Genomic DNA, 27,840 nt, shown 5'->3' with positions numbered 1-27,840 from the left:
TAGGAACTTGTGTTTTGCAGGCCTGTAACTTTCGTTTTTCGTAGTTCAAAGATGTGCAGCTTGAGTGGACAAGCATTCCAAATTGTCCCTTAGTGTTCAAAGATATGCAGCATGGGTGGGGGTTCAGAGGCTTGGTGCAGACTCAATTGGCCGAATGGTCCCCTTCTGCGCTGTAGGGATTCTATTATTCTATTTGGCTCTGTAATTTATAGTCAATTTATATCAAATGTGGAAAATGTTTTTGTAAAACTATTCTTGAAATGTAAGCCTTTCTGATGTTTTCTTCATTACAATGGTGAATTCATGGACACTTAGGAACTTTCAAGCGGTTATTGGATAGGCAAATGGAGCACACCAGAATGACAGGGAGTGGAATAGCTTGACCTTGGTTTCGGACAATGCTCGGCACAACATCGAGGGCCGAAGGGCCTGTTCTGTGTTGTACTGTTCTATGTTCTCTGTTCTATGTGATAAAAAAAACTCAAATGAAATAAAACAGATCGTCTAGAAATCAATTTGGTAAAAGTGGGTGGACCCAACTTAACCCATTTGTTTTATCCCTAATTAAATATATTCCTTAATAAGACTGATATAACCAGGGCTGTTTTCCTGTATTGCATTTTTTCCTTCACTTAACCCAACAATAGTGTTTATGCAATCAATTAATGGGTAAATAACAGTTTCTTGGTTTCTTCGTCCCAGGTATATATTGTTGTTGACACAAGTAAAACTAATCTTTTAATGGAAAATTATTTTACCAATCTTTGATTTAAAACACATGAGTTCCTAGTACTAGTAGAGTTGACCAGGGAGAACAAGTGGATGTGGCTAATTTAGACTTTCAGAAGGCCTTCAACAACGTCTCACATAGCAGATTACTATGTAAAGTTAGAGCATGGAATTGCGGGTAGTGTCTTGAGATGGGTAGAAAACTGGTTAGCAGACAGGAAGCAAAGAGTTGGAATAAATGGGCCTTTTCCGATTGGCAGACAGAGACTAGTGGGGTACCACAGGGTTTAGTGCTGGGACCCCAACTGTTCACATTATATATTAATGATTTGGATGAGGGAAATAAGTTTATTAGCTCAAAATTTGCAGATGATGCAAAGATGAGTGGGAGGGTGAGCTGTGAGGAGGATGCAGAGATGCTTCAGCATGATTCAGACAGGCTGAGAGTGGGTATATGCATGGCAGATGTGGTAGAATATAGATAATTATGCTGGTATCCACTTCGGTAGCAAAAATAGATTATTAGGAAAACAGATTATTACTGGAATGAGTGTAAATTGAGATAGGTGGATACTCAGCGAGACTTTGGTGCCCTGTTGCATCAGTCGCTGAAAGTAAGTGCGCTGTAGGCAAATGGTACGTTAGCCTTCATAGCAAGAGGATGAGAGTATAGGAATAGGGAAGTTTACTGTAATTATACAGGGTGTTGGCCACACCTGGAATATTATGTGCAATTTTGGTGTACTTATCCAAGGAAGGATATTCTTTCTATAGAGGGAGTGCAGCAAAGGTTTACCAGGCTGATTCTTGGGATGGCGGGACTGTCATATGAGGAGCGATGAAATCTGTTAGGATTATATTCATTAGAGTTCAGAATAGTGGGCGAGGACTGAAATTTATAAAATTCTATCAGGATTAGACAGGGTAGATTCATAAAGAATGTCCCTGCAAGTGGGGGAGTCCAGAACTAAGGATCACATTTTGAGAACAAAGGTTACACCCTTTTAGGACTGAGGTGAGGAGAAACTTCTTCACCCATAGAGTGGTGAATCTGTGGAATTCACCACAGAAAGTAGTTGAGGCTAAAATGTTGTGTGATTTCAAGGAGGAATTAGTTATAGCTCTTTGGACCAAAGGGATATGGGGGGGTGGGGGGGTAAGGGCATTGAATTGGATGATCAGCCATGATCATAATAAACGGTGGAGCAGGCTTGAAGGGCCGAATGGCCTCCACCTTCTATTTCCTATGTATGTTTCTATGTATGCTTGCCCTATTTTGCTAGTGTGAATTGTAGAGAAAAATGATTTCAAATTCAAGCTCATTTATATCTGAAAAACATACACTTTTCTTTCTTTAAATTGTTTTGTTAAACATTCATTTATACAGGATAAAAGTTCTAATGATCCTAATGCCTGTCTATTTATTAACGTGCCATTATAGTGTCACTAAAATGCATTTGTTTCAACACAATCTAATTCTGTAAGATTAAAAATTGCATAGGTCTAAGTGTATTATTTTGATAAAATATCCCGACAAATGTGAAGATGGTTGATCATTGCAGCTCAAAGTAGTGTTACATTTGTAAATCAAAATTCCAAATCTTAGCTGCATATCCAGCAATCCTTGCTCCCTAAGTATTACGGGATTGTTTCAGCATCTTGTTATAAAGTTGTATCCGCAATTTTCATTTTTGAATATGGTAATACTAGGTTTCAATGGAAGAAAAAAGAAAAAGAAGCTGCACAAAAAATGTAATTAACATACACCGTCAATAATTTAAGAGTACAGCTATTTCCCAGTCGTCAACTTCAGGAAAACTGTGATGGAATCTCAGAGCTAGTTTACCGCTTGCACGGGGAGATATTAATATTAATGTTAATATTATTGTGACAAATTACCATTCAGTGACTCGCTTGTAATTCAATTTTAATTCTATTTTAATAACTAAACGTAAAAGAAGCACAGTCATTGGGTTTTAATGATTTGTCCTGTTTTGTTACAAGTGGATTTGTGAGAAACAAAGAACAAAGCAAAATCTAAAAGAACCTTTCTGACTTAGTATAACACTGGAGCAACACCAATGCTACAGAATGCACAATTTTTGTTGATTTCAGTTTAGCAGCTGTTAGGATAATTTTTTTCTTCTATCTCTCTCTGCACCACCCTAAAATTCCCAATACGGACTATGCAAATTGATGTTTTTCTTAAAAAGTATGAATGTGGAAGTCGAATCCCATAATTAAAAAGCAGAAGTTTCGGAGCCAAGATCTGAAATGCATATATCAGTCTTTGTTGAAATTAAACATTAATTTGTCTCCAATCATATTCAAAAGCAGATCTCCATCTTCTAACTGGGGCAAGGCTAAAACTTCGAACAAAACGATTATTGGTGATAAAGGATGGCAATACATTTAATAGATAAATCTGAAACATTTTTTACATGTTTGAAACAGAATAGCATTTATTAAGCAATTAAAGGGAACTTCTTTTTAGTGCCTCACATCTGATGTTTATACATCCCAAGTGTCTTAATGTCTAAATTTTGTTTAAATTAAAAATTGTTTGCTGACAGTAATGGGTGTGTTGACAAGGCTGGCAGAATGCTACTGTCAATACAGTTAGAACCTCAACCACCGGCTGGAGCGAGACTGCACAGCTTCATGGGTCAGTTTCTGGCTTTTCTATGCTGCACGTCATGCCAGGGCTATGAATTGCATCAATAACCACTCCCTCCAAAGCATACTTAGCACTAAATGGCTGTGGCAAGAATAATTTGAAAGAATGTTATAAATTTGCCAATTTCATGGTCATCATCACTGGGGAGCCTCACATTATTATAAAGGGCCTTTATTATGTTTGACAATGGCAAATGCATTTCTGCCAAATTGTCCAGCAACTTGCATAGGAATTTGAACTCATGGTGCATCTCTTTTACTGCAGAAATCAATTTTTTTTTTTTGCAAAGATTAATGGCGAGTACTGCTTATGCATCATTTAATGTCAGATTTCCCAGCATTTCCTGCCCCCTTGTTTTATAAATTTTCTCAAAATGACTAGGGGTGAAAGGCTTTGGGTATCATCTAAAATCCAATTTTGAAATATTCAACTGTTGAGTGTGACAGGACCACTCAGTAAGCCAGATAGATATTCAGAACTAGTTTGAAGGGTGAACATCTCAGCTTTGTAATTGTGTGTTTGAACAAACAAAAAAAAAAGGACTGCAAAACAGATTCAGCAATCGTCAAGAAACAAGATGGTTTTTAAAATTTGTTCTCTGAAGCTGGAACGGTTACAATGCGGTTAGATGTTTGAAACTAAGAATGAGAGAGACCAGTTACTTGGAGGAAGTCTCCCTGATGAGCAAATATTGGAATAAAAATTTGAGGAAACTATTAATTGTCATTTAGAAAGCCATGGATTAATCAATGACAGCATGGATTTTTTTTTAAATCTGAGGTCACGTCTGACTAACCTGATTGAATTTTGAGGAGGTAACGAGCGGATCAATGAAGGTTGCAGAGTTGAAGTTTCTACATGAATCCTAGCAAGACTTTTGACCATGTCCCACAGGGCAGATTGGTCAGGAAAGTGATGCAAGGGAAGGTGGTATTACAAAATTGGCCGACTAGCAGGAAGAAATAGTTGACATATGTTCTTACGACTGGAAGTCTGTTGCCAGTGGGGTGACCAGGGTTCAGTACCAGGTCTCTTGGTGTTCATAGCATATATCAATGATTTAGACTTAAATATATATGGCATAATTACCAACTATGAAGATAATACTAAAATTAAACACGTGGTTGATATCGCAGAAGAAAGCTGAAGGCTGCTGAAAATAGAAATGGAACAGTCAGGTGGGAAAGAAAATGGTAAATTGAACTCAATGTAAAGACGTTTCAGGTAGTCCACTGGGGAGGAACAAAAAGGCAAGGGAATGGCAACAGGGATAGGGTGGGGGAGTGAGCCTAAGTAGCGTGTTCTTTCAGTGGGTCGGTGCAGACTCGATGGGCCAAATGGTCTCCTTCTGCACTGAAGGAGTTCTATGATTCTACACAGTCAATGATGGGTACAGAGAAATGTAGAGTGCATGTCCACAGATCCTTGAAAATAACAGGACAGGCAGGTAAAGTGGTTAAGAAAGCACCTGGGATACTTTCCTTTATTAGCCAAGGTTCAAATGTAAGTGAAGGAAGCTTTTGCCAGAACAAAGTCACTAGTTAGGCCACAACTGTGGGTGCAGATGAAATTTAGGACTCCAGGACTTGAGATTTTTTGCTGTGAGGCAAGATTGCACACAGTTTTTTTTCAGCTCGCAGTTACATGATGGGCAGAATGGATTACATCAGAGCCACAAACTTACTATGTTTGTGTGAGAGGGCACAGTGCAAAACTAGTATTAGTGTTATCCAAAACATATTAAAATATTTTCATTATTCAGATCTTAGTCAGAGGTCTGTAAAGTTATGACAAGAACATGATAGTTGTTTATTGATTGGAGCTCTCTGAAACTTAGTGGCATTCTAAACAGTTGCAATTTTTTTTTTTACACCTCAATAACCAAACATAGGAAATAGTGAAATTGAGAGAAAAACCATAAACTGATAATCGTTACTTGCAGAAAGATCTTTTCAAATCTCTCAAAGTAGGCAGCACAGAAGCACAGTGGTTAGCACCGCTGTCTCTCAGCATCGATTCAATCCTGGCCCCGGGTCACTGTGCCATGTAGAGTTTGCACATTCTCTCTGTTTCTGCGTGGGCCTCACCCCAACAACACAAAGATGTGCAGGGTAGGTGGATCGACCACACTAAAATTGCCCCTTAATTAGAAAAAAAAAATTGGGTACTTTAAATTTTAAAAAAAAACTCTCAAAGTTATTATCTCACCAAGGTCCTGCACAATCATAACTGTCAGATAGCTTGTTTTCTGAAAATGTATTTTCACATATTACCACTAGAGGACACTTATAAACCAATGCAAAGCATCTTTTGTAAGTGGTTATGGTCACCAGATTACTGTAAATAGACTCCCACGCACTGCTAATTGATTCACTATTCCAGTAATTTCCTCTTTCGGAATCGATGTACAAAGTTATACAGAATTCTATTCACGGTAACATTTCAGATGGCAGCCAAAAACAAATTACAGCCATCATGCAGAGATGAAATGCACAAGTTCTAGGAAGCAAAGATTCGTTTAAGATACCCTAGAAAAAGCATCATGTTACATTAATTTTACTTGCCAACAAAATAATTAAAATTGATAGGTATTATTTAACATACAATGAACTGTAGATATCTTGTGCAAAAATATCTTCTCAACTACTCAGAAGAGATGAACATTGTTTATTTATGGATTAAAAATAACAAATGTTGGGCTATTGCTTTTCCTGCTACACAATTTTAATTGGTTACATCCATACGTAAATATGATTCTTTTTAACCCTATGAAAGTTAAAATCCAAGAAAATTTGATTTCTAGCAAGACATGCCACGGAAGAAAAATCCACACTGTGTCCACAGTCGACTACAATTGCAACTGAACAAATCTTACTTAAGTCTCTCTAATTGTTAGGGGAATATAATGCATAACAGGTACCTTTAAAAATTCACAAACTGGGCATGGAACATGCAGCAGGAATTTGGGTGTAGCTAGCCCAAGACTTCTTCCCAGTGAAAACAATGGTTGGAAAGTTACGGAACAATGCTCAAATTCTCAATATCTTTTCGGTGAACAAATCTCCACGCCGGGGCAGGGTTAGCGAGGTAAAATGACCGTATTAGGCCCTTTTATAATAATAATCTTTATTAGTGTCACAAGTAGGCTTACATTAACACTGCAATGAAGTTAGTGAAAAGCCCCTAGTCGCCACACTCTGGCGTCTGTTCGGGTACACTGAGGGAGAATTCAGAATGTCCAATTCACCTAACAAACACGTCTTTCAGGACTTGCGGGAGCACCCGTAAGAAATCCACGCAGACACTTGGAGAACGTGCAGACTCCGACAGTGAATCGAACCCAGGTCCCTGGCGCTGTGAAGCGACAGTTCTAACCAGAGGGCTACCATATCCATTTTCCTGATACATTATATTTAGTCTACTTCATAAAATGTGTTTATTCCACAAAATAAAATGTCAGAAACACAGAATAGCGCCTTTTATGACCACTGGATGTCCCAAATCCCATTCTAACCAACAAAGTACCTCTGAGTGTAGTCACTGCTGCAATGTAGGAAATGTGGTACAAGCTCCCACAAACAGTAACATGAGAATGACCAGACAATCATGTTTTTAGTTATGTTGATTGAGGAATAAATACTCGCCAAATACTAGGGACAATTCCTCTGTTCTTCATCTGAAATAGTGATAGGGAACCTTTAGGTACAGCTGAAAAATGTGGCTTCAGTTCAACATTTCATTTGAAAGATGCTCACTTGGCAACTCGATAGAATGTCAACCTTGACCTTTGTCTTCAAGCCTTGGAGTGGGTGGAACCTGGAACTTTCTGACTTGAAGAGAGTGTTACCGACAGAGCCATTGCCGACACCAGCCAGTTGTAACAATAACAACAGACCCAAATAAACCTACTGGCAAAATATTTCTACCCATGGAGTATGATAGTCTTCAAAGTTAGGTTATCTGCATTGAGATTTGGCAAACGTTCTGTTTTTCTTCTCTACCCACGTAATAAGGATGGGCCAAAATAGAATTTGTTGCTACAGACTGGTAAAACAAAATTTATATTAAACTCAAAGCATTCAATAATACAGTTATGGGGCTGTATTTTCTGAGCCTGGTGTTTGGCTACAGAACTGCTCCTGTGTGTTTGCTCAATATTTCCTCAGGATCATTTCCTAATGGCTGCAAGAGTTCTAATCCTGAATTAGGCTTTTTACCAAGAGCCCGCCAAAGAGAAGGGACCATCTTGCAGTGTTGTAGCTCTGAATATGAAATTGTGGGATTAGCATTTTATGGCTGCTTTTTCAAAGGTTGCCTAGAGTAAATAAAGAGGCAGGAAATGGAATGCTTGGGCAAGAAACTGAGCCGTGAAGCATTTAAACCCTCTCTATTGTGAGGTGGAGATACGGATGCATTTGGTGTGATGTTTGCCCGGTGTGGTTGATCCAGAAATGCAGGTCAATGTCAACTGGAAGAATCAAATAGTTATTTTTAGCCTCTGAAATATTACATTTATAACATGTCTTGTAAACATTAGATTCCACAAAAGTAATCATGACGCACACAACAAACGTACAACATTGAGATGACTGCTGCCATAATAGTGAATGTATGCTTGATACGTGCTTACATCTCTCAGTCCACCATTTTAAAGGGGTTAACAAAATTGCTTTAATTTTAATTAATATCTGCATCAATTAACAGGGTAATCTACAGTAAATCATAAATGCTCGTCTGGTAATGAGGTCTAAACTGCAGTAAATTCCAGGTTATACATCTTCAGTGATATCATACAAATCACAAAGGTACTTCACATGAAAGTGCAGTAACTTATTAAATAATTTCTTGCGCACTAATTCTTTGTGCACTACCTTTCAATATAGTGCAGTAAAATTAATCAGGCTGGGCTTGCTGCCAAGGCAATTGCAGGGCTTGCACTCCTTGCAAACGGAGTCAATGAGCTTGTGACGTCACTGTCGGCAATGCCGCAGGTAACTGCCTACATCAAGGAACTTTGCGATTGAACTAATTGTAACACTAGAAAGCACAGTTTGTTTAAAACTTTGATAATGTTGAAAGTACAAGTTTTTTTTATTGAAGTGTTGAGATCCTGCATATAGCATTGAGTGGGGCAGTGAGCGAAGCAGCAAATGGTACGGTATGTGAAATGGCAGCAAGCAAAGTGGCAAGTGGTACGGTGAGCGAATGGAGAGTGGGATGGTGAGTGAATCAGCAACTGGGACCGCGGGCAGAATGACAACAACAAAGAGGGAAGTGGGACAGTGAGCAAAGCGGCAGCAAGCAAAGTGGCAAATGGCATGAGAATTCGATAGACAAGGGGCACATAATGATAAAGTCAGCAGCACCACGCTCGCGCCTATGGAGAGAGTGGGTGTCAACTTCCTGTTCCAATGTGGTACATGGAAGGAGATATAATAAATTAATTAAAGGTAGACGTTTTACTGAAATTTCAAATATCAGTTTTCACAGCTGCAGAATATAGAATACACAGGCTTGGAGGGCATGTGCTGTATTGTTCTTTGTTAGTATGACATACCTGTTGGTGGAAGACAGTCTTTCCAATCAAAATATCCAGCATAAATCCCAGGCTCGAGAGAACCAACAATCGGATCCGCTTTTAGTTCAATATATGTTTCGAAAAGCCTCTGGTCCAGGTGCTTGACTGCATCAATGCTAACCTGCATATATGAAATTGCACAACTTCAGAAGGTTTTCCAAAGAATAACAAAACATATAAAGTTAGAAACAAATTCAGAAATGGATGGTTTCTGTCAAATGATTGGAAAACACAGCAGTGGGGACATTGCAACTCCGCTACTATCTGTGGACAGCGCAGGCAGCTGATGATTTGAATACATACCCACTGACAAAATTAAAAGAATGTAAGGTAGGCAAACTAATATAACTGAAGGAAACAAGCAGATTAGTTTGCTTCATTTATATTTGTCCCTCCAACAATTCATCTGCTTGTATTAATATGCTGGTGTGCCTGGGTTTTCCAGCCTTTGGGTCCTCCTGAATCTCCTCTGTAATTTCTCTCATGTGGTCACATTCTGCCTGCTAAGCAATGACCAGAACTGTATGTTTTACTGTAGCTCTGGCCTTACAGCTTTTGTACAGTTCTAGCATAACCTCCCTGCTCTTATATTCTATGCCCGATCTTATAAAGGAAGTATCCTGTATGCCTTCTTAATCACCTTAACTGCAAAGATTCTAACTTGCGCTTCCAACCTTTTCTGCTTTCCAACATCTACAGTATTATTCTTTTTACTTGGAAAGGAGCATATTTGATTCGGTCACTTTGAAATTTGTAACCACTGTGAATATTACAAAGATGTTAGGGTTTGGAACACATCCCCAAGAGTCCACGGCCACGTGTGGCCAAAGCAAGAAACTTTCAAAGTACGCAAGTAAAACGTCTGTTTCCATGAGATTGCTTACCACAAAACAGACTTCCTTACTAATGGTAAAAAGAGAAAATTATTAATTAAATACCAGCATTTACGCTGATCTTTGAGGCCTCCAAAAACCGGCGTTGACTTATATGCAAGGTGTGAAATGTGAACTGCCGGTGAAGGTGGTCACCCCTTTTTGAAGTGTGAAAATAACATTGGTGGTTCATACTGAATTAATGTGGCACAATTTATCAAATAAATTGCACAAAGCTACTTTTAACCACAAAAAAAGCATTTTGAGACCCATCAAATTCATTGTCTTTGGCATCTGACACAAGAGTTCATTAAATTCATCCCAAGTCACTTTGGCTGTGGCATTTTCTTTTTTAGTTTAGAGTACCCAATTATTTCTTTTCCAATTAAGGGCAATTCAGCGTGGCCAATCCACCTGACCTGCACATCTTTGGGTTGTGGGGGTGAAACCCACGCAGATATGGGGAGAATGTGCAAACTCCACACGGACAGTGACCCTTGGCCGGGATTCGAACCCGGGTCCTCAGCGCGCAGTTACAGTGCTAACCACTGCGCCACATGCCACCCTGGCTATGGCATTATGATAAGAATCCCACACATTCTATTTTTTTTTGTTCAAGAGGTCAATTTATTGCATTCAGAAATTATAAAATGTTGTTAAGATCCCGTTCAAACTGATCTAACAAAAACAATGTGACAATGTTAAAAAACAGACAGAAGTTAATATTGTTCACATCAAAAAACAATATGTCAGGTGGTAGAAGATCAAAATTATAATTATGACATGGTAAAGTGTGAATTTTCACTCATGTTGGTTAAAAAAAATCAAAGATTAATATGATCAAATCCTCCATTAGCAGATCATTCTTAAATCACATAGAACACCGTTAATTCTGTTGCATTCTATAAATACAATCAAATCAGTATCATGTAATAGATCAAGAGTGTTTAACTCTGCATCCAAACCTCTAAACATTTGAAATCTTAGGCTTTATCATGTAAAAATAACATGACACAGGACAACAAATACTCTGTATTCTGATCAAAAACGGATTTAAATCAGACGTTTAACACATTGAAGGAATCCAACTTGTGCATCTTTAACCAAGTGTTCTCACTATCAAACTACCCCCACTCTAAAAATATATATCCAAATATGTACTTTGGCCACAACACCAATGAGGACATTGAAATCCATAAACGGCTCAGGAAATAATGATATTTGTTTGCCCCTTCTTAAGACAATAACTTCCGTATAATGTGGGACAGCGTGATCATGTGAAATGTAGTGGAAATTAATTCCATTAAAATACACCTTTTCCAAATGCAATTTGCTCCAGGCAGTTTTTAAAAAAACATTCCTTTCTCCTCCTGCAAATCTGCAAACAAGAGCATCGTCTAATAACTAGCCATTTAATTTTAGTACAGGAGTAGCTTGGTCACCGATTTAAGTGATGGATTTGAAAAGTAAACATTTGATGCCAATTCTGAAATCATTTAAAATGTTGAACCTTTACTGAAGATATTCTGCAATGTTCCTGCCACTCCCTAACCAGTTCCATCCCCAATTCCCATTTACAACTGTATATGAGAACTACAAAATTCTCCTGTAATATTTATGGTCAACAATGTGACCAGATAAATAAAATCTAGTCATAAGATTCAGATGAGGCATCTGCAATAAATTTGATTGCTGGTTGCGTCCGGGAATAAAAACTCAGTGCACTCAGAGTCCGTTTTCTTTGCAACTCCCAGAAAACTTGCAGTCAACACTGCAGTTCCATCAAAAGACCTCTGTCCTGGAAACGTTTTTACCATTTCTGCTTATTTATTATCTCATCTCTTGTAGTGAAAGTTGGTGCATCTTCAACATTAACTCCATCTGCCATTTCCAAAACTTTCTCCATAAATTGCTCACTGTAACGGCAGGCCATGAAGATATGGTTGGCCCAGACCATGGAGAGCGTGACCAGGTAATCCATGCGCTCCCGCGTGTAGTGGGAGTGGTTCCGCGCCAGGAAGCTCCGGCGCGCCGTCCAGTGTTTGTCGCTCTCGGACAGGCCCCGGAGCTGCTCCAGGCTCAGGTCGGCCATCTCCTGGTTCCGCTTGAGGAAATCGTCCAAGCTGGTATCCGCCATCTTCCCGGCAGCCCCCGCCAATCCCACACATTCTAGATCAGATTTGGCACTTTCAGTTACAGAATCATCCCTTCACAACAAATCATCTTCCTCTCCAACCTTTTAATTGGATATTTTGCACTCTTTATAATGATCTGATGACAGTTTGTGCATTAATTGCATCCCACAATTTGATGAAGAAACCACACAAAACATCAGGCAGGGCAGCACATGTTATCACTGTGTGAAGGTTTCTTCAACAACCATCCACCTACTCCATTTGGTGTGAACATGATCCTCAAATGGTTTATTGAGGCACGCATCAAAAGGCTGAACTATGGATTATTACTCCAATGTGGGTGCTATGTATCTTCATAAGATATAGGAGCAGAATTAGGACATTTGGCCAATCGAGTCTGTTCCACCATTCGATCATGGCTGATCTCATCCTGGTCTTAATGCCACTGTCCAGCCCGTTCTCCATAACCCTTCAACCCATTACTAATTAAAAATCTGTCTAACGCATCCTTAAATTTACTCACTGTACCAGCCTCCACCGCACTCTGAGGTAGCAAATTTGCCCCACAAGAGGAAACATCCATTCCACGTCTACTTTATCCATATCTTTTATCATCTTGTATACCTCAATTTGATCTCCCCTCATTCTTCTCAACACTAGAGTACAGGCTTAAACTGTTCAATCTATATTCATACGACAAACTCCTCATCTCTGCAATCAACCTAGTGAATCCCCCTCTGAACTGCCTCCAATGCCACAACATCTTTCCTCAAATAAGAGGACCAAAACTACACACAATACTCCAGGCGTGGTCTCGCCAATGCCTTGTACAGTTGCAAAAACACTTACTTACTTTTATATTCTATCCCTTTAGCTATAAATGCCAACATCCCATTCACTTTCTTTATTATCTGCTGCACCTGCATTCTGTTTTCCTGGCAGCTAATTCCATGGGAAACAAATAATTTTATTTCATAGCAACATCATAATATAAAGGGATCAAGAACTCCCTTCTTTGCCAAATTGGTAAACGTTGAGAAATGTTGAATGTATCCTTAGATTGTGAAAGGGAGTAGAAAAAGGGGGGGAAAAAGAGAAAAATGCATGAATCACAATTAGTATTTGGGTGGCGATGGTCTGTACAAGCTAAAGATATTTTTTTCTCCATAAACCCCACCTTAAAAATTATTTACATCGGATTACATAGGATACACGGAACAGCAACAGGCCATTTGGTCCAACCAAATCTTCCATTCAAGCCTCCTCATTTCTTTCCTCATCTATCGACCATTGTAACCATCTATTTCCTTCTCCCTCAAATGCTTGTCCAGCTTCCCCTTAAATGCATCCATGTATATATTTGTTTCAACCACTGCTGCGGGAGTGAGTCCACATTTTGTTTACCACTTCAAGTAATGACATTTCTTCTGATTTCCCTGGTAGATTTCTTGATAGCTCAATTATATTGATAGTCTTTAATTATGCTCTTGTCCACAAAAGAAAACATTCTCACTGCCTCCATTCTGATAAAACCTTTCATAATTTTAAAGACCTCCAATAAATTATTTGCCTTCTCTTTTCAAGAAACCCAGCCTGTCAATCATAGAATCACTACAGTTCAGGAGGCCATTTGGCACAATAAGTCTGCACTGCCCTCTGAGAGAACACCCTATCCCCGTAACACAGTAACCCCATCTAAACTTGTGGACACTAAGGGGCAATTTAACATGGCCAATCCACCTAACCTGCACATCTTTGGATTGTGGGAGGAAACCGGAGGAAACCCACTCCTTTCCTGATACATAGACCCGTGCATTTTTGGTATCATCAGAGTGACAAATAGTTATGGCCAGTATCGATCGATCGGTTTTTATTTATTTTTTCACTGATCACTCCCTCGTCATTGAAAAAAATACAAAAAAAGGGTTCTGGATTGGCAATGGTCTGTAACTAAGCAGAGGCTGCTGTGGTTCGTAGCACAGATTTTATCGTCATTGAACCATTCCATGCCTGATCTGTTTTTTAGAAATATTTGCTGTTACATTGCAGTACACCGATGTAAAGCTAAAAATGTTAGTATCAGGCTGCTTGTAGCAATCTTGCCCGTAAGTCCGAAAGCTATGACTTTGAATCTCACCCCCGGACGCAAGCACATGATCAGAGTTAATACTTCAGTGCAATATTCAGAGGACAGCAAGGTAGCACAGTGGTTAGCACTGTTGCGTCACAGCACCAGGGTCCCAGGTTCAATTCCCGAGTCTGCAAGTTCGTCCCGTGTCTGCGTGGGTTTCCTCTGGGTGCTCCGGTTTCCTCCCACAAGTCCCGAAAGACGTGTTTGTTAGGTGAATTGGACATTCTGAATTCTCCTTCCGTGCACCCAAACAGTCGTGGGAGTGTGGGGGACTAGGGGATTTTTACAGTAACTTCATTGCAGTATTAATGTGACAATAATAAAGATTATTATTATTATTGAGGAAGTGCTGCATTGTCAGAGGTGCCATACCACACAAGAAATGTTAAATTATAAACGTTAAGATTACATTGTTTGTAAAAGGTCAGGAATGCCAATAAACAACTTTCAACCACAACAGATTAACTGGTCTTTTCCCTTATTGCTGTTTTTAGGGTATTTTGTACAAATAGGAAACTGTATTTGCCGACATAACAATAATGATTGCACTTCATAAATAAGTTGTGTAAAACACTTGAGATATTTTTAAGAGATGTCACGAGTTGTAACATAAATGCAAGCATTTCTTCTTTTAAACTCCCACAGAGTATGTTACAGATGTGGGTAGGAACACTTCCTCATTGGTTAACTTAGACGTCTTTTTAATATTAAAACTGCCAACCAGGTACTTCAAGCTTGTAGGAGGAGAACTGTTCTATGTTTCAGCAGTTTTCATGCTCTATTACCACAAGAGAGGAAATCTGATTTTTTTTTTAGGTAATTAAGATAAGCGGCTATCCACTAGCAAGTAGCGTTGGTAAAGAATAGAAAGCTTTATTGTAGACAGCAACAATCAAACCTGATCAGAGTGCAGAAGTGCAAGTAGTAAAGTCTGGGAAATAAGTCTCCAAATATACATACTGTACCCTTTCTGTAGCTATATCTTTAGATTTTCATAGAATGTTACATCTGCATGTAGTTCACATCTACAAATGTTACTTCTCGTCATCACACATTTCTGGTCACTCTTTGACCCAATTTTTTCCATTATTGAGAATTGTGTTAACATTGATCATTGAATCCTGCGATATCGATTTTGACGTTCAGGTGCAGCAAGGCAATGAGGAAGACAAATGGCGTGTTAGCCTTTGTTGCAAGGGGGTTGCACAAGAATAAGTCCTGCTGTAATTAGATAGGGCTTTGGTGAAAGCACTCCTGGAATATTGCATCAAGGTTTTGATCCCCTTATCCAACAAACGATATACATGCGTGAAAAGAGGAGCATCAAAGGTCCACTTAATTGACTCCTGGAATGGGAGGGCTGTTCTATGAGGAGAGTTCAAGTCGAATGGGCCTAAATTCTGTGTAGTTCAGAAGAACGATAAGCGATCATATTGAAATGTATAAAATTCTTAGTATCTAGCCTGTCAAATCATCTAAGATAATTTTTCCATTGACTGGAGAGTCTTGAAATAAGAATCATAGGGTGGAATTTTACCACCTCTAAAATCTTCCTGCTCACGGGTCCAAAAGTGGGTTCCGATCCCAAATGGTTGGCTGTCCACATACTGTTGCAACCTTACAGGTGGGAGGTGGGACAGGCCATTTAAGTGGTTACGTTCTTGTTCACCATCCAATTATGGTAGGAACATATGGTAGGGTTCATATGCCAGATTAACACACACACATCAAAAAATGTGTTCACAGTGCCACAATGCACAACTGGTCTCAGATAGGTGGGCGGGGGGAGGTCAAGCCTTGGGGCATCATGGTAATCCCAGGAGTACGGATTAGTTGTTGATAATTAGTTTGCTGACTATGTGATGGCCCGGGGGGGGACGGGGGACGGGGGACCTGGGTGAAATGTGTTTCCTAGTGCACTTGCTGTGCACTGGGACAATCTTCAAAAATGGCACTCAGATTATCAAATTGTGCGCTGATGGTGATGTATGTGAATCAGAGGCCACCTGCTAGCGATACGCTGTGGATCCCCTTCCTGCCTTTGCTTTCTTCTAAATCCCGCACCAAATGGTGTAGAAAGTCGCCATTGCCGCCCGTGGGCTCCATGTCACTTTTCCTGCCCGACATTGGACTTTGCTAATATCAGAGAAAATCTCAGCCAAAGAGTTACCACCGCTGTCGGGTCATTATCATGGAGAGAGAATGCACAGGAATGCTGTGGTTACAGCTGTGGTCCTTTGATCCTTGGGCTTCTGTGATGGAAGGGTATTGAGAGGAAGCATCGACAGCCCCTGATCAGCTATCAGATGGACACCTCCAGATACTTGTTGGGCTTCGGCGTCAGGACGGGGACCTGCTGATGCCTGGAAGATCTGGCCTGCGACAGCAGTATCTTACCTTAAATTAGTTCCTAAGGTTATATAATTAATTCCCCAACTGCTGGATAGGGAGCTGATCTGACAGGCTGTCTTCAAATATTACTCAAACCTCGCCTCAATGGGACTTGAAAGATTCCACTCGTTCAGGATATGGGTTTGGCCATTTAGGACTGAGAAGTGTTGTTGCAACTGCATAGGATGTCGGTGAGACCACATCTGGAGTATTGTGTCCAGTTTTGGTCTCTTTTTTTGAGGAAGGATGTGATGCCTTTGGAGGCAGTTCAGAGGCATTCACCAGATTGATTCCAGGGATGAAAGTGTTATGGGCCAGGGTTTAGAGAACACCAAAGTGTATCATGGAGTTCACCTGACCCACAGCTTTTAATAGATTTTGGTTATGGGGAGCACAAGGCCCCACTCTACAGGTGTGATGCAACAGCAGTCTAAAGTACTTTTAAAACAAAACAATGTGTATTCTCTGAATCCAGTTAACATTTTATAAACACACAGCAAGCATCTTAGCAACTATCAACTCAAATACTTCCCCCAAACAATACAGTACTTTATAAGTAACCCTTAATCTTTCCTAGCAACATCCAGAAGACAAATGCCCTCTTCAACAACAAAGATAGCAAGTTTAAATTCTCTACTGAGAGCAGTTATCACTTTTAAATTAGCAAGTCATCTGAAGACATTCTTTACATGCAGAGAGAGATCAAAATTACACCTTGTTTGGCTGGATGCAGCTCCAACTCTGAAAACAAAACTAAAACAGAGACACACATCAGCTTTTAGCTCAAAGCGAAAGTAAAAAGCCACAGACCAAATTCCAGCTCCACCCACACTCTGACATCACTGCAGCTATTTGATAAACCCACATTTCTTAAAGGTACACCCACTACAGCAATTTGATAAACACCTATTTCTTAAAAGTACTCTCACATGACAAAAGGGTTGACGTATGAGGAGAAATTAAACAATTTGGGCTGGAGTTTAGAATGATGACAGGGGATCTGATCAATATGTATAAAATATTAAATGGGATTGATAAAGTAAATGTAGATAAAATATTCCCCCTTGTGGGAAAATCTGGAATGAGAGGTCACAGATATAGGTTGAGAGGTGGTAGATTCAGAACTGAGATGAGGAGGAGCTACTTCTCACAGAGGGTGGTGAATTTGTGGAACTCGCTGCCCCATGATTTGGTGGAATCTTAGTCATTAAATGGTTTCAAGAAACAGATATAGTTTTGATTAAAAAACAGGTTAAAGGGATATGGGCAACAGGTGAAGAAGTGGATTTCAGAACAGGAAGAGATCAGCCATGATCTGATTGAATGGCAGAGCAGGCTCGAAGGACAGAATTGTCCACTTTTGCTCCGAATTCTTATGTTCCTATTTTGTAACACGCAGATTGTCTACAGAATTTTTGGATGAAGTAACAGAGAAGGTTGATGAAATGCAAGCGATGGATGTTATCTCTCTGGATTTGAAGAAAGTATTTCAAAAACTACCACAGAAGAGGTTGGTTAACAAACAAAGGATCATGGAGAAGCAGGGTCAAAGTCAGTTTGGGTAACAATTTGGCTTAAAAGACTTAAAACAAAGTTGTGGTAAATGATCCAATTTCTCAGAGCAAAGGGTGGTAGACAGTGGTTTTGCCCGAAGGCCAGTTGTAGGACCACAGCTGGTTGATATATATAAATGACTTGGATATTGGAATATAGAGTAAAATTTTTAAATTTGCCAATGTTACCAAACTTGAAGCAGTGGCAAAGATTGATGATGATTCAATTTGGCTGTAATTGGACATTGATAGGCTAGCGGAGTGGGCAGAAAAGTGGGAAAGGGAATTTGATATAGAGACATTTGAGCAGAAATAACGGAGAGATAATGTGAATTAATAGTACAGTACAGGGACAGAGGGACCTAGGTGCGCACGTGTATAGAACACTGAGGAAGGATAAATTGAAGAGAGGGATCTTGGGCTTCATAAATGGAGGGATTGAATACAAAAGCAGGGAAGTTATGCTGAACTTTTATAAAGCTCTAGTTAGACCACAAATAGAGTATTGCAACAGTTCTGTTCACCATACTTTGAGTAGGATAGGAGGATCCTTGAAAGGGTGCAGAGGAGATTCACCAGATTTGTCCTAGGGGTGACGAACTTTAGCTACAAAGTTCAGGCGAAGGCGCTGGGATTATTGTTCTTGCAACAAAGGAGATTGAGGGGACATTTGATAGAGGGGTACAAAGGTTATGACAGTTTTAGGTAAGGTGGACAAAAAAAGCTGTTTCTATTATTAACTGATTGTACAAGGGAACACAGGTTTAAGGTTTGTGGCAAGAGATACAGTGGGAATGTGAGGAAGAACCTTTGTTATGCAGCGAGTGACAATGACCTAGAACCCACTGTCTAGGAGGTCAATGGAAGCACAGACAATCAGTGATTTTAAACAAAAGTTGGATGGGCACTTAAGCATGCAGGGCTTTGGTAATAAAGCAGGTGAGTGTGACTGAACTTCTCTTTTGCGAGCCAGCACGGACTCAATGAACTGAATGGCCTCTTCTGTACTGCAATAAAACTAGTCTCAAAGTGAAAAGATGATCTGATAGAAAATATATTTGATCTAAATTTAACGAGAAGCTAGATCATACTATATCCTGAGAAACACAAACCACCTCATTATCACTCATTTGTAAGAAACAACAAGATTTTAGACAACACGAGAGAAAAAGATACTTTCAATATGAGCCAATTACTATAAAAGGTCTTCTCAAGTTCAGGAATTTCAGTGACAGGCTATCATCACATTCTGTTAAGCTATACATTTTAATCCATTATCTTTTACATCAAATGATTGCAAGCTTTGTTTACGCTTTACTGCTACTATTAAAACATTTGACAATCACAAACAAATACTGTTTTTCTGTTTATGTTATAAAGCTTAATGCCATAAAGCTTTTCTTTAAAGAAAATCCTGTTCTATATCCTCCAGCTTTATTCATCACTAAGTTAAACAAATCCAAGGAAATTCTATAGTATATGATTTGACCATCCTATTACTTTAATACACAAATTTCCAGAAAAATAATTTTAAGGGTCACCATTCATACATTGAAACATGTACAGGACCAATACATTAAGTGTGAGAAGTATTATTATTTATCATGGGATTGCAGTTTGTTTTCAGTGCATTTCAATGGGAATTTTAAAAATGGCAAAGATGTGAGGCGTACACAATGCAGAACACAATACGGCAATCTGAAGCCGGATGAATCAATTTTACTGTAAACTAAGGTGCAATTTTCCACACTTTATCTAAACTGCTCACGACAACTAATCTGCAGCCAGTGTCTAAAATACGGCAGTGATAACCGTACTCTCTCTGTGAGCAAGAAACAAATCACCGGCTTTCATGGCAAACAAGCAGATTTACTTGAATCTGGATATACTTCCAATAAAAAACGTAATCAGTTGAACAGTCAGATAGGATAATCAAAACCACAATGACTAAACTCTGGCCGAAAGCAATTTCGCACAACTAGCAACCAAATAGGAGATGGGTAAAGCAGTATTGGTGACATAGATGATAGAAAACCACTAACTCTGCAGATACTGTTCCACCTTTTAAATTGTGTATATATGCCATGCCTTTTGTGCTTGGAAGGAACAATACTGCTGTCCCATAAAAATATTTAGATAACGTCTGTTGAAATCCAAATTTACTACTGCATACTTTCTGGGGCAAAAATTACAAATGAGTAGAAAATAATTTCCGAACAGAAATCTTACAATTAAAATTAGCTCTCAAACAGGGAAATTACAGTAGAATTACAAAACAAGTCACAACACATCAAAAAGAAATCAGGGCCCACTTAGCACAACCTGACTGAAACACAGCACGGTAGCACAGTGGTTAGCACTGGTGGCTCACAGCTCCAGGGTCCCAGGTTCAATTCCCAGTTTGGGTTCCTGTCTGTGCGGACCCTGCACGTTCTCAGGGTGCTCCGGTTTCTTCCCACATTTCCAAAGATGTGCAAGTTAGGTGGATTGACCATGATAAATTGCCCTTATTGTCCAATAAAGGTTAAGTGGGCTTACTGGGTTATGGGGATAGGGTGGAGGTGTGGGCTTAAGTGGGTGCTCTTTCCAAGGGCCGGTGGAGACTCGGTGGGCCGAATGGCCTCCTTCTGCACTGTAAAGTATGATTGTACAAAATTTGAATGAATTAAAAGTTTAAATTCAATCTTTACTATCATGCTGCAAAGTACTGTGCGAAAAAGCAGTTATTAATTTGGCAAAGACAAACAACTGTTTTCTAATGGCTCAGTGAGTTTATACAGAGAGTCATTGAGTTCCAGAGATCAGGTAGGGCCCAACTGCTGGTTTGTGCTGGGTCAGTTGTTTCCAGCAAGTGATGCTTCAGGGGCATAAAATTGGTCCCAGTGCATTCAAGTTAGGAAGAGGGGGAGAAAAAAATATTTTTTAACACTTTTCAATATTGTGCACTGGAATGTGTGTGCAAGTAGAGTGAGAAAGATTGAAGTTCAGCCTTTAAGGCTCACACACGTGAACTACTCAAATATAGGTAGACCTTATTTTCTGGGGCGCCGGGGGAGGGGGGGGGGGATCTCTTATTGTTTCTGCCTTTTTCTAAAGCTTAGTTACGCCCCACATCATGAATCAAACAAACATTGGCATGAGGTAGCAGAAGCAATTTCCCAGCAGGAATCAGCACCTTCAGGAGACATGGAACATTCTATGTCAATTATTCCAAGAGATATACTCTTTTTAAATAAACACAATGTAATTCGAAACAAACAAAATGAAAAAAACAAACAAAATCAGAAAGAAACAGAGTACTTTATAGTACCTTTTAACATATAAACACAGATGAAACCTGAAACTCTCTTGGTCTTAATGGCCAATACTTGCTGGATTAACCGATCAGCGAAACCTCTTTCCAGGCAACTATTTTAAGTGTGTTCGCTACAGTTTACTGAAATTCAAAATTTTGAGCAATGGCCATAAAACACTTAACATTCTAAAAACAAGATGGTATTTCTATTTATTAATACATTATTGTTACGGACGACAGGTCAACACTCAACAATAGCTAAGATACCAAACCAGGCGTGCAACGTTTTTAAGTGTTAAGACTATGCAGAAAGATTGATTTGTTCCAGGAGTGATAATATAAGAAATAGGGCTTGGTTATTTTATAAACAAAACTTCATTAAAACAAAAGAAAATCATATTTAAACTTTCAAACATCACAGTTGTAACACTATCAGATTACAGATTACATGTAGTTTCTAACCTTAACTTTAGTTCCCGTCAAACAACACTGCATAGAAAATAGTTCTGGTTCCACTTAAACACCCAGGCAAAGGAAGCATTTACATTTAGGAAACAATCTTTCTTATGTTGGGACATCTCTTCACACTCCTTTTTCAAAGCTTTCTCTCTCTCTGGCAGTTTTTATTACATGTGCATGTTACATTCATATGCACCTAGCCTTCCATTGACGGACCACTGGGTCATCAGACTCTGCTAACAGGATAGTGGCTGGTCATGCCGGAATGTCCTGAAAGACAATGGATCTCTTCCCTCAGGCTGAATGGGAACATGTGACTCAGCCAGATGTAGGTATATCCCTTTGACTCTGCTGCTAGCAGTCTTAAAGATTTATATTTTCTTAATTCTGTTTTAAACCTTTTATATTGTCTGCTTCATCTTGGATTCCATTTCTAGACCCAAATTCCTCATATCTCTCCATCATGACATTACATTGAGAGTTAGTATTAGATCTAGCCATGTATCCAAAGGTTCAATGGCTTAATTTAGGTTCCAGAGGCAAAGGTTCACGGTATCCAAATGTGAAAATCGAAGAACACAATAAAACTAAAGACATTGTAATATCATATTTATTCACTGCATCTAGTTTCAAATAGTGTAAATTATGACATATTCGCAAAGTGCGATAATATATTTGGGGGACAATTTTTTTAACTGGACCAAATATTTTGTTCCCAAATGGGATACAGGATTCCTGACAACTGCGCAGCGGTCTGAGTGGACTTGCCGTTTTCAAAATAATATCTAGAGGCAGCACGGTGGCACAGTGGGTCAGCCCTGTTGCCTCACTGCACCGAGGTCCCAGGTTCAATCCCGGCTCTGGGTCACTGTCCGTGTGGAGTTTGTACATTCTCCCTGTGTTTGCGTGGGTTTCGCCCAACTCAAAAAAAAAAGACGTGCAAGATAGGTGGATTGAACACGCAAAATTGCCCCTTAATTGGAAAAAAAATGAATTGGGTACTCTAAATTTATTTTAAAAAAAGAAAAATAATTTCTAGAAACATTGATATTGCAGCTATATTTTGTTCAGTGAAAGTTTCAACCAAGTGAGCCGGTCCAGATATGATGAGACAAATGGCCTCCTCCTGTGCCGTAACAATTCTGGGATTCTGTGAAGTCAATGATCAATAAAGCATGGCAAAAGGAAAGCTTCTGCTGTTCACCATCTGTAGCGAAAACACATTTATAATTTTTCCTCCATGGCCTCACCCCTTCCTATCGATGTACTCTCCTCCTGCCCTATAATTTGTACTGCAACTAAGTTAGAGGTACCACTTTAATACAAATCCTTAAATTTTTGTCTCACCAACAATCCCTGGATAACGTTATAAAAAGTTAATTTTAATTAATCCTAAATCTTACTTAAGTTGCACAGCAACATTGCCAATGTTTTAATCCCCTTCATGTCACATATTGTCTGTGTTACATGTAAATGAATATAGAAAAAAGCATTAAACTTACATTAAAATATTAAAAGAATACGTGTATCACTACTAGTTAAAAACCAACGCTTTCCAATAAGAATTGATAGGAATTTTAAGCTCATGATTAATGCAACATTTTAAAAACTAAAAGTTGTGTGTTCTAAAATATTTTGTGAACAAATTGAGGCTGATTGCGTAAAAGCTTTACTAATAATTACTTATTACATACCTAAACTATTGTATTTTCTTCTTTATATATCAAATGCAACATTTATCTACACTATGATGCTGTGCCTATTAAGCATCAGCTCTTCATTGAATTTTCCATATTAACAAAAACCAACAAAAAGCAATATTTTCTACTTGGCTAGAACAGCAGCAGTGCTGTAACTACAGCTATTACAGTAATTACAGTAATGTAACTGATGGGTTCTTCCAAACTCTTTTTGTATACTTCTGACACTGTTCACTTCCGAAAGTTATGAACAACTTTTACTTAAAATAGTCTGTAAAATACAACTAATAAATAACCTGGGTGTCCTTCCTGTCAAATAAATGCAGCAATAAATGAGAGTGTGACAGGGCAGACAACTAGTATTTGCTCAACTGATGAACTCAATTGGAAAGAATTAGTGATGAATATTTGTGTTAATGTGGGCTAAATACTGGAAGTTCTACTACTGGGGGAAAAAAAACAGTTCTCATGTAAAATAACTACCAACGACCTACTTAACCTATACCAGATCCTGTTATTATCGCTATGTTTTTCATCAATTTACTTTGATGAAAGGGTAATTGCTTAACCATAATCACCTATAGGGGTGTGAATCAGGAAACCCACCAACCACGGCCTTCAATGGAAAATGTATTGTGGGAGCAAAACAGGGGTTGAACATAGACTTAATTTTCTGGGTTGGGGAGGGGGATGGAAAAGGAAGGGGGAATCCCTTATAGCTTCTTTCTTACTCTAAAGCTTAGTTTTGTTCTACATCATAAATCAAACAGCAATACTAATATGGTTCTTAGATCTTCATAGCACCAGTCGCTAAATTGCATTACCCCCCTTTATGCAGGGGATGTTTTGTTAAATCCTGTCCACAATAATTGACAATGCAAAACATGAAAAATTAATCCATTCTGTGTTACAGAAGACAATGGATTGGAGGAGGATAAATTATACTTATAGCTTCCGACTCACTAATTGTACCACTGATGGTTACAGGTGATAGAAAGTCATGAAGATGCTGTTGAGCAAAAATGTCAAACTCAAGGCCCGCGGGCCAAATCCGGCCCGCGAGATAATATCTAATTACTTTTTTTTTAAATTTAGATTAGCCAATTATTTTTTCCAATTAAGGGGCAATTTAGCGTGGCCAATCCACCTACTCTGCACATTTTTGGGTTGTGGGGGCGAAACCCACGCAGACACGGGGAGAACATGCAAACTCCACACGGACAGTGACCCAGAGCCGGGATCGAACCTGGGACCTCAGCGCCGTGAGGCGGTTGTGCTAACCACTGGGCCACCGTGCTGCCCTAATAATATCTAATTACTATTAAAGCTGGCCCCAGCAATTGAAGCGCCTATGGCGTATGATATGGTTGATGCCGAGTTTATTCAGGTATAGTGTGAATCACAAAGTGTTGGCCTGTGGAAAAATGTTTTCATTAGAAATTACTCTGGAAAAGCTCCAGATAAAGCAATAAGAAATAAATGCAACTAATTTTTTTATTTATTTAATATTTAATGTTGTTTTTATAGGCAATAACCTAAGCTTTATTAGTTCCAGGTTCAATAAGTTAATTTCAATAAGCTTTGCAAAAAAACATTGAACCAGTCCGGCCCTCGACTTGTCCCGATTTTTAAATTTTGGCCCACGGTGTATTTGAGTTTGACACCCCTGCTGTTGAGGAAACATTAGTGAGTTGCTGCAGGACATCTTACAGATAGTGCACACCATAGACATATTGCGCCAGTGGTGGAAGAAGTGAATGTTTAAGATGGTAAATGGAGAGCTAATCAAATTAACTGCTTTGTTCTTGGTGTTGAGCTTCATGAATGTTGTTGGAGCTGCATTCATCCACTTAATAGGGAGAGTATTCTAACACATTCCTGAATTGTGCCTTATGGACGATGGAAAGATGTTGAGAAATTTGGTGAGTCATTCACTGCAGAATCCCCAGCCTCTAATAGAAAAGAACCAATCCAAAGAAGAATTTGAATATTAATCATCCTGTGAGCATCAGCCAGAACTTTAGTACTACAAACCTACGTGAAACATGCCTAGCAATTCGCACGCTGAAGTTAATGGTGTGCAAAGAGATGCCTAATGACGACATGAATCCTACTGGCATAATCCAAAACCACTGCTTTGGAACAATTAAATAATCTATGTTAATCAGGACAACAGCAGCACTAACGTTGACTATACTATCTCAACATTCAAATTGTGATTTCTTCAGCACGTTGACTCATTAGGTATGAGTAAGAGAAATAGCTGTCAATGAGCTATCAAAGGCAAGGAAAGCTTGTTCACTGTTCTTAAATGTCCATCTTGTAAACAGAAATTGAATTTCTGGAAACTACAATGAAAGTCACAAAGCAAAGACCGGAAGGATTCTCATTGATCAGAAAATGATTCATCTTTATGAAGAAGAGAGAAAACATCACTACCCACCATGACCTTTTCTTTCTTTGAAAAACTCCCTAAACAATGGTGTTGCTACTGCTGCTGTATTAAAAGCACATTTTGGTGAAAATATTATGGGAGATTTCTCCCTTTTACAATTGTGCCATCAAGAAAATATCCACTTAACTATACTGTCAGCTATGACCATTACATCCCATTTAAATCCTCCAACTTCAATGGTCCCTTGTACAATAGTACTATGGTTGGTTTGTTCATCCTTCCTGTGGTCACTAATGGGTCTTGATTTGAAATGGGGCTGTAGTTTTCAATGATGATGGATGGGTTTTCTGCGGAGGAATGGGATGACAGCTGATTTGAAAGGTTTGGGGTTAGCATAAGGGAGGAGATGGTTCACAGTATCAGCTCACATAGTATACCATATGGTCACACTGTATGACGATACCATGCCAAATCAATGGGTTTGTACAGAGTACTGAAAATTGTCATGGCACTGAACAACCCATCTCATGTAACACAAAGCACATCCATTTATATCTAACAAATAAAGCAGTGCAGCACTCACACATCATATTACCAATAATATATTAGTCACATCATCATTTGGCACTGCTTCATACGCTCAGATGCTTTAATTTTGTTTTTGAGAAATATTTTAATGAGGCATTTACATATTTGCACAACAAACAATCACAAAACAAAGCAAGGCAACATGGCTGCAAATAACCAACTCAGCAAAATACCTAACACCCCACCATCCCACCCCCACTCCCCAACCTTCCCATTTGAAACCCCCCAAACTGCCGACACCTTAACTTTTCTTGAAGAAGCCGATGAATGCCTGCCACCTCCAGGAAAACCCTTCCCTCTCAAGGCAAACTTTATTTTTTCTAGTCTGAGAAACTCTACCAGGTTACTCCCCCACCTGGTTCGATGGCCCCGCGTCTCTCCATTCTAATAATATCCATCTACCAGGGAGGCAAAGGCTAAGACATCGGCTTCTCTCACCCCCTCGCCTCCGGGTCTTCTGACACTCCGAAAATTGCCACTTCTGTACTCGGGACCACCTTCACTTTCAGGATCTGACATAACGTCGGCAAACCCCTTCCAGAATCCCCCAAGCTTCTGGCATGTCCAAAACATGTGGTAATGATTCGCAGGCCCACCCGCACACAGCTGTCTTCCAGCCCCGCAAAAAACCTGCTCATCCTGGCCACCGTCATATGTGCCCTGTTGCGCTGTGGACCTTAAACTGGATAAGGCTAAACCTAGAGCATGACGAGGATGCATTCACCCTCCTCACACCCCCTCCTCCAGCCCAGCCTCCAACTCCCTACCCAAACCCTCCTCCCACTTGTGCTTCACTACTCCTATCGGGGCTCCCTCCCAATTCATCAACTCCTCGTAAATTTCCAACACTTTACCTTCCCCTACCCCTGTTCTTGACACCACCTTGTCCTGCAGCCCCTGGGCAGCAGGTGAAGAAAGAACGGTACCTGCTTCTGGACAAAGTGCCTCACCTGCAAATACCAGAAACCATTCCCAGCGGGGAACTCAAATTCCTCCTCCAACTCCTCCAAGCTAGGAACGCTATCCTCAACGAATAGGTCCCCAAACCGCTCAATCCCTGCCCGTTTTCACCCCCGAAACCCCCATCCAGCACCCCCGGAACAAACCAATGGTTCCCTCTGATCGGTGCCCAAACCGAGGCCCCTCCAAACTCAGGTGTTGCCACCAATGTCCCCACACCCTCAGAGCCGCTACTACCACCAGGCCTGTGGAATACCTGGTTGGCGAGAACGGCAAAGGCGCTGGTCATAGTGCCCCAAATTTGTATCCTTCCAGGAGGCTGCCTCCCCTTCTGCTCCCACGCCAACCTCTCCCCCACTATCCATTTCCTATCCATA

The 27,840-nt window shown here is 39.7% G+C and overlaps 1 protein-coding gene across 2 annotated transcripts in view; it reads right to left on the bottom strand.

The window, feature by feature from the left end:
- exoc2 (exocyst complex component 2) overlaps positions 1–27,840 on the bottom strand; it is a 273,825-nt gene that overhangs the window by 35,485 nt on the left and 210,500 nt on the right. For both annotated transcript variants that reach the window (XM_038796745.1, XM_038796746.1), the window contains one exon: positions 8,964–9,105. In XM_038796745.1, the coding sequence (XP_038652673.1) occupies positions 8,964–9,105 (142 nt within the window). The remainder of the gene's footprint in view (positions 1–8,963; positions 9,106–27,840) is intronic.

The sequence above is a fragment of the Scyliorhinus canicula genome, chromosome 5 (assembly GCF_902713615.1).
Source record: "Scyliorhinus canicula chromosome 5, sScyCan1.1, whole genome shotgun sequence".
Lineage (NCBI taxonomy): Eukaryota > Metazoa > Chordata > Chondrichthyes > Carcharhiniformes > Scyliorhinidae > Scyliorhinus > Scyliorhinus canicula.
The sequence above is the reverse complement of the archived record's forward strand: the minus strand, read 5'-3'. Positions and strand labels throughout refer to the sequence as shown.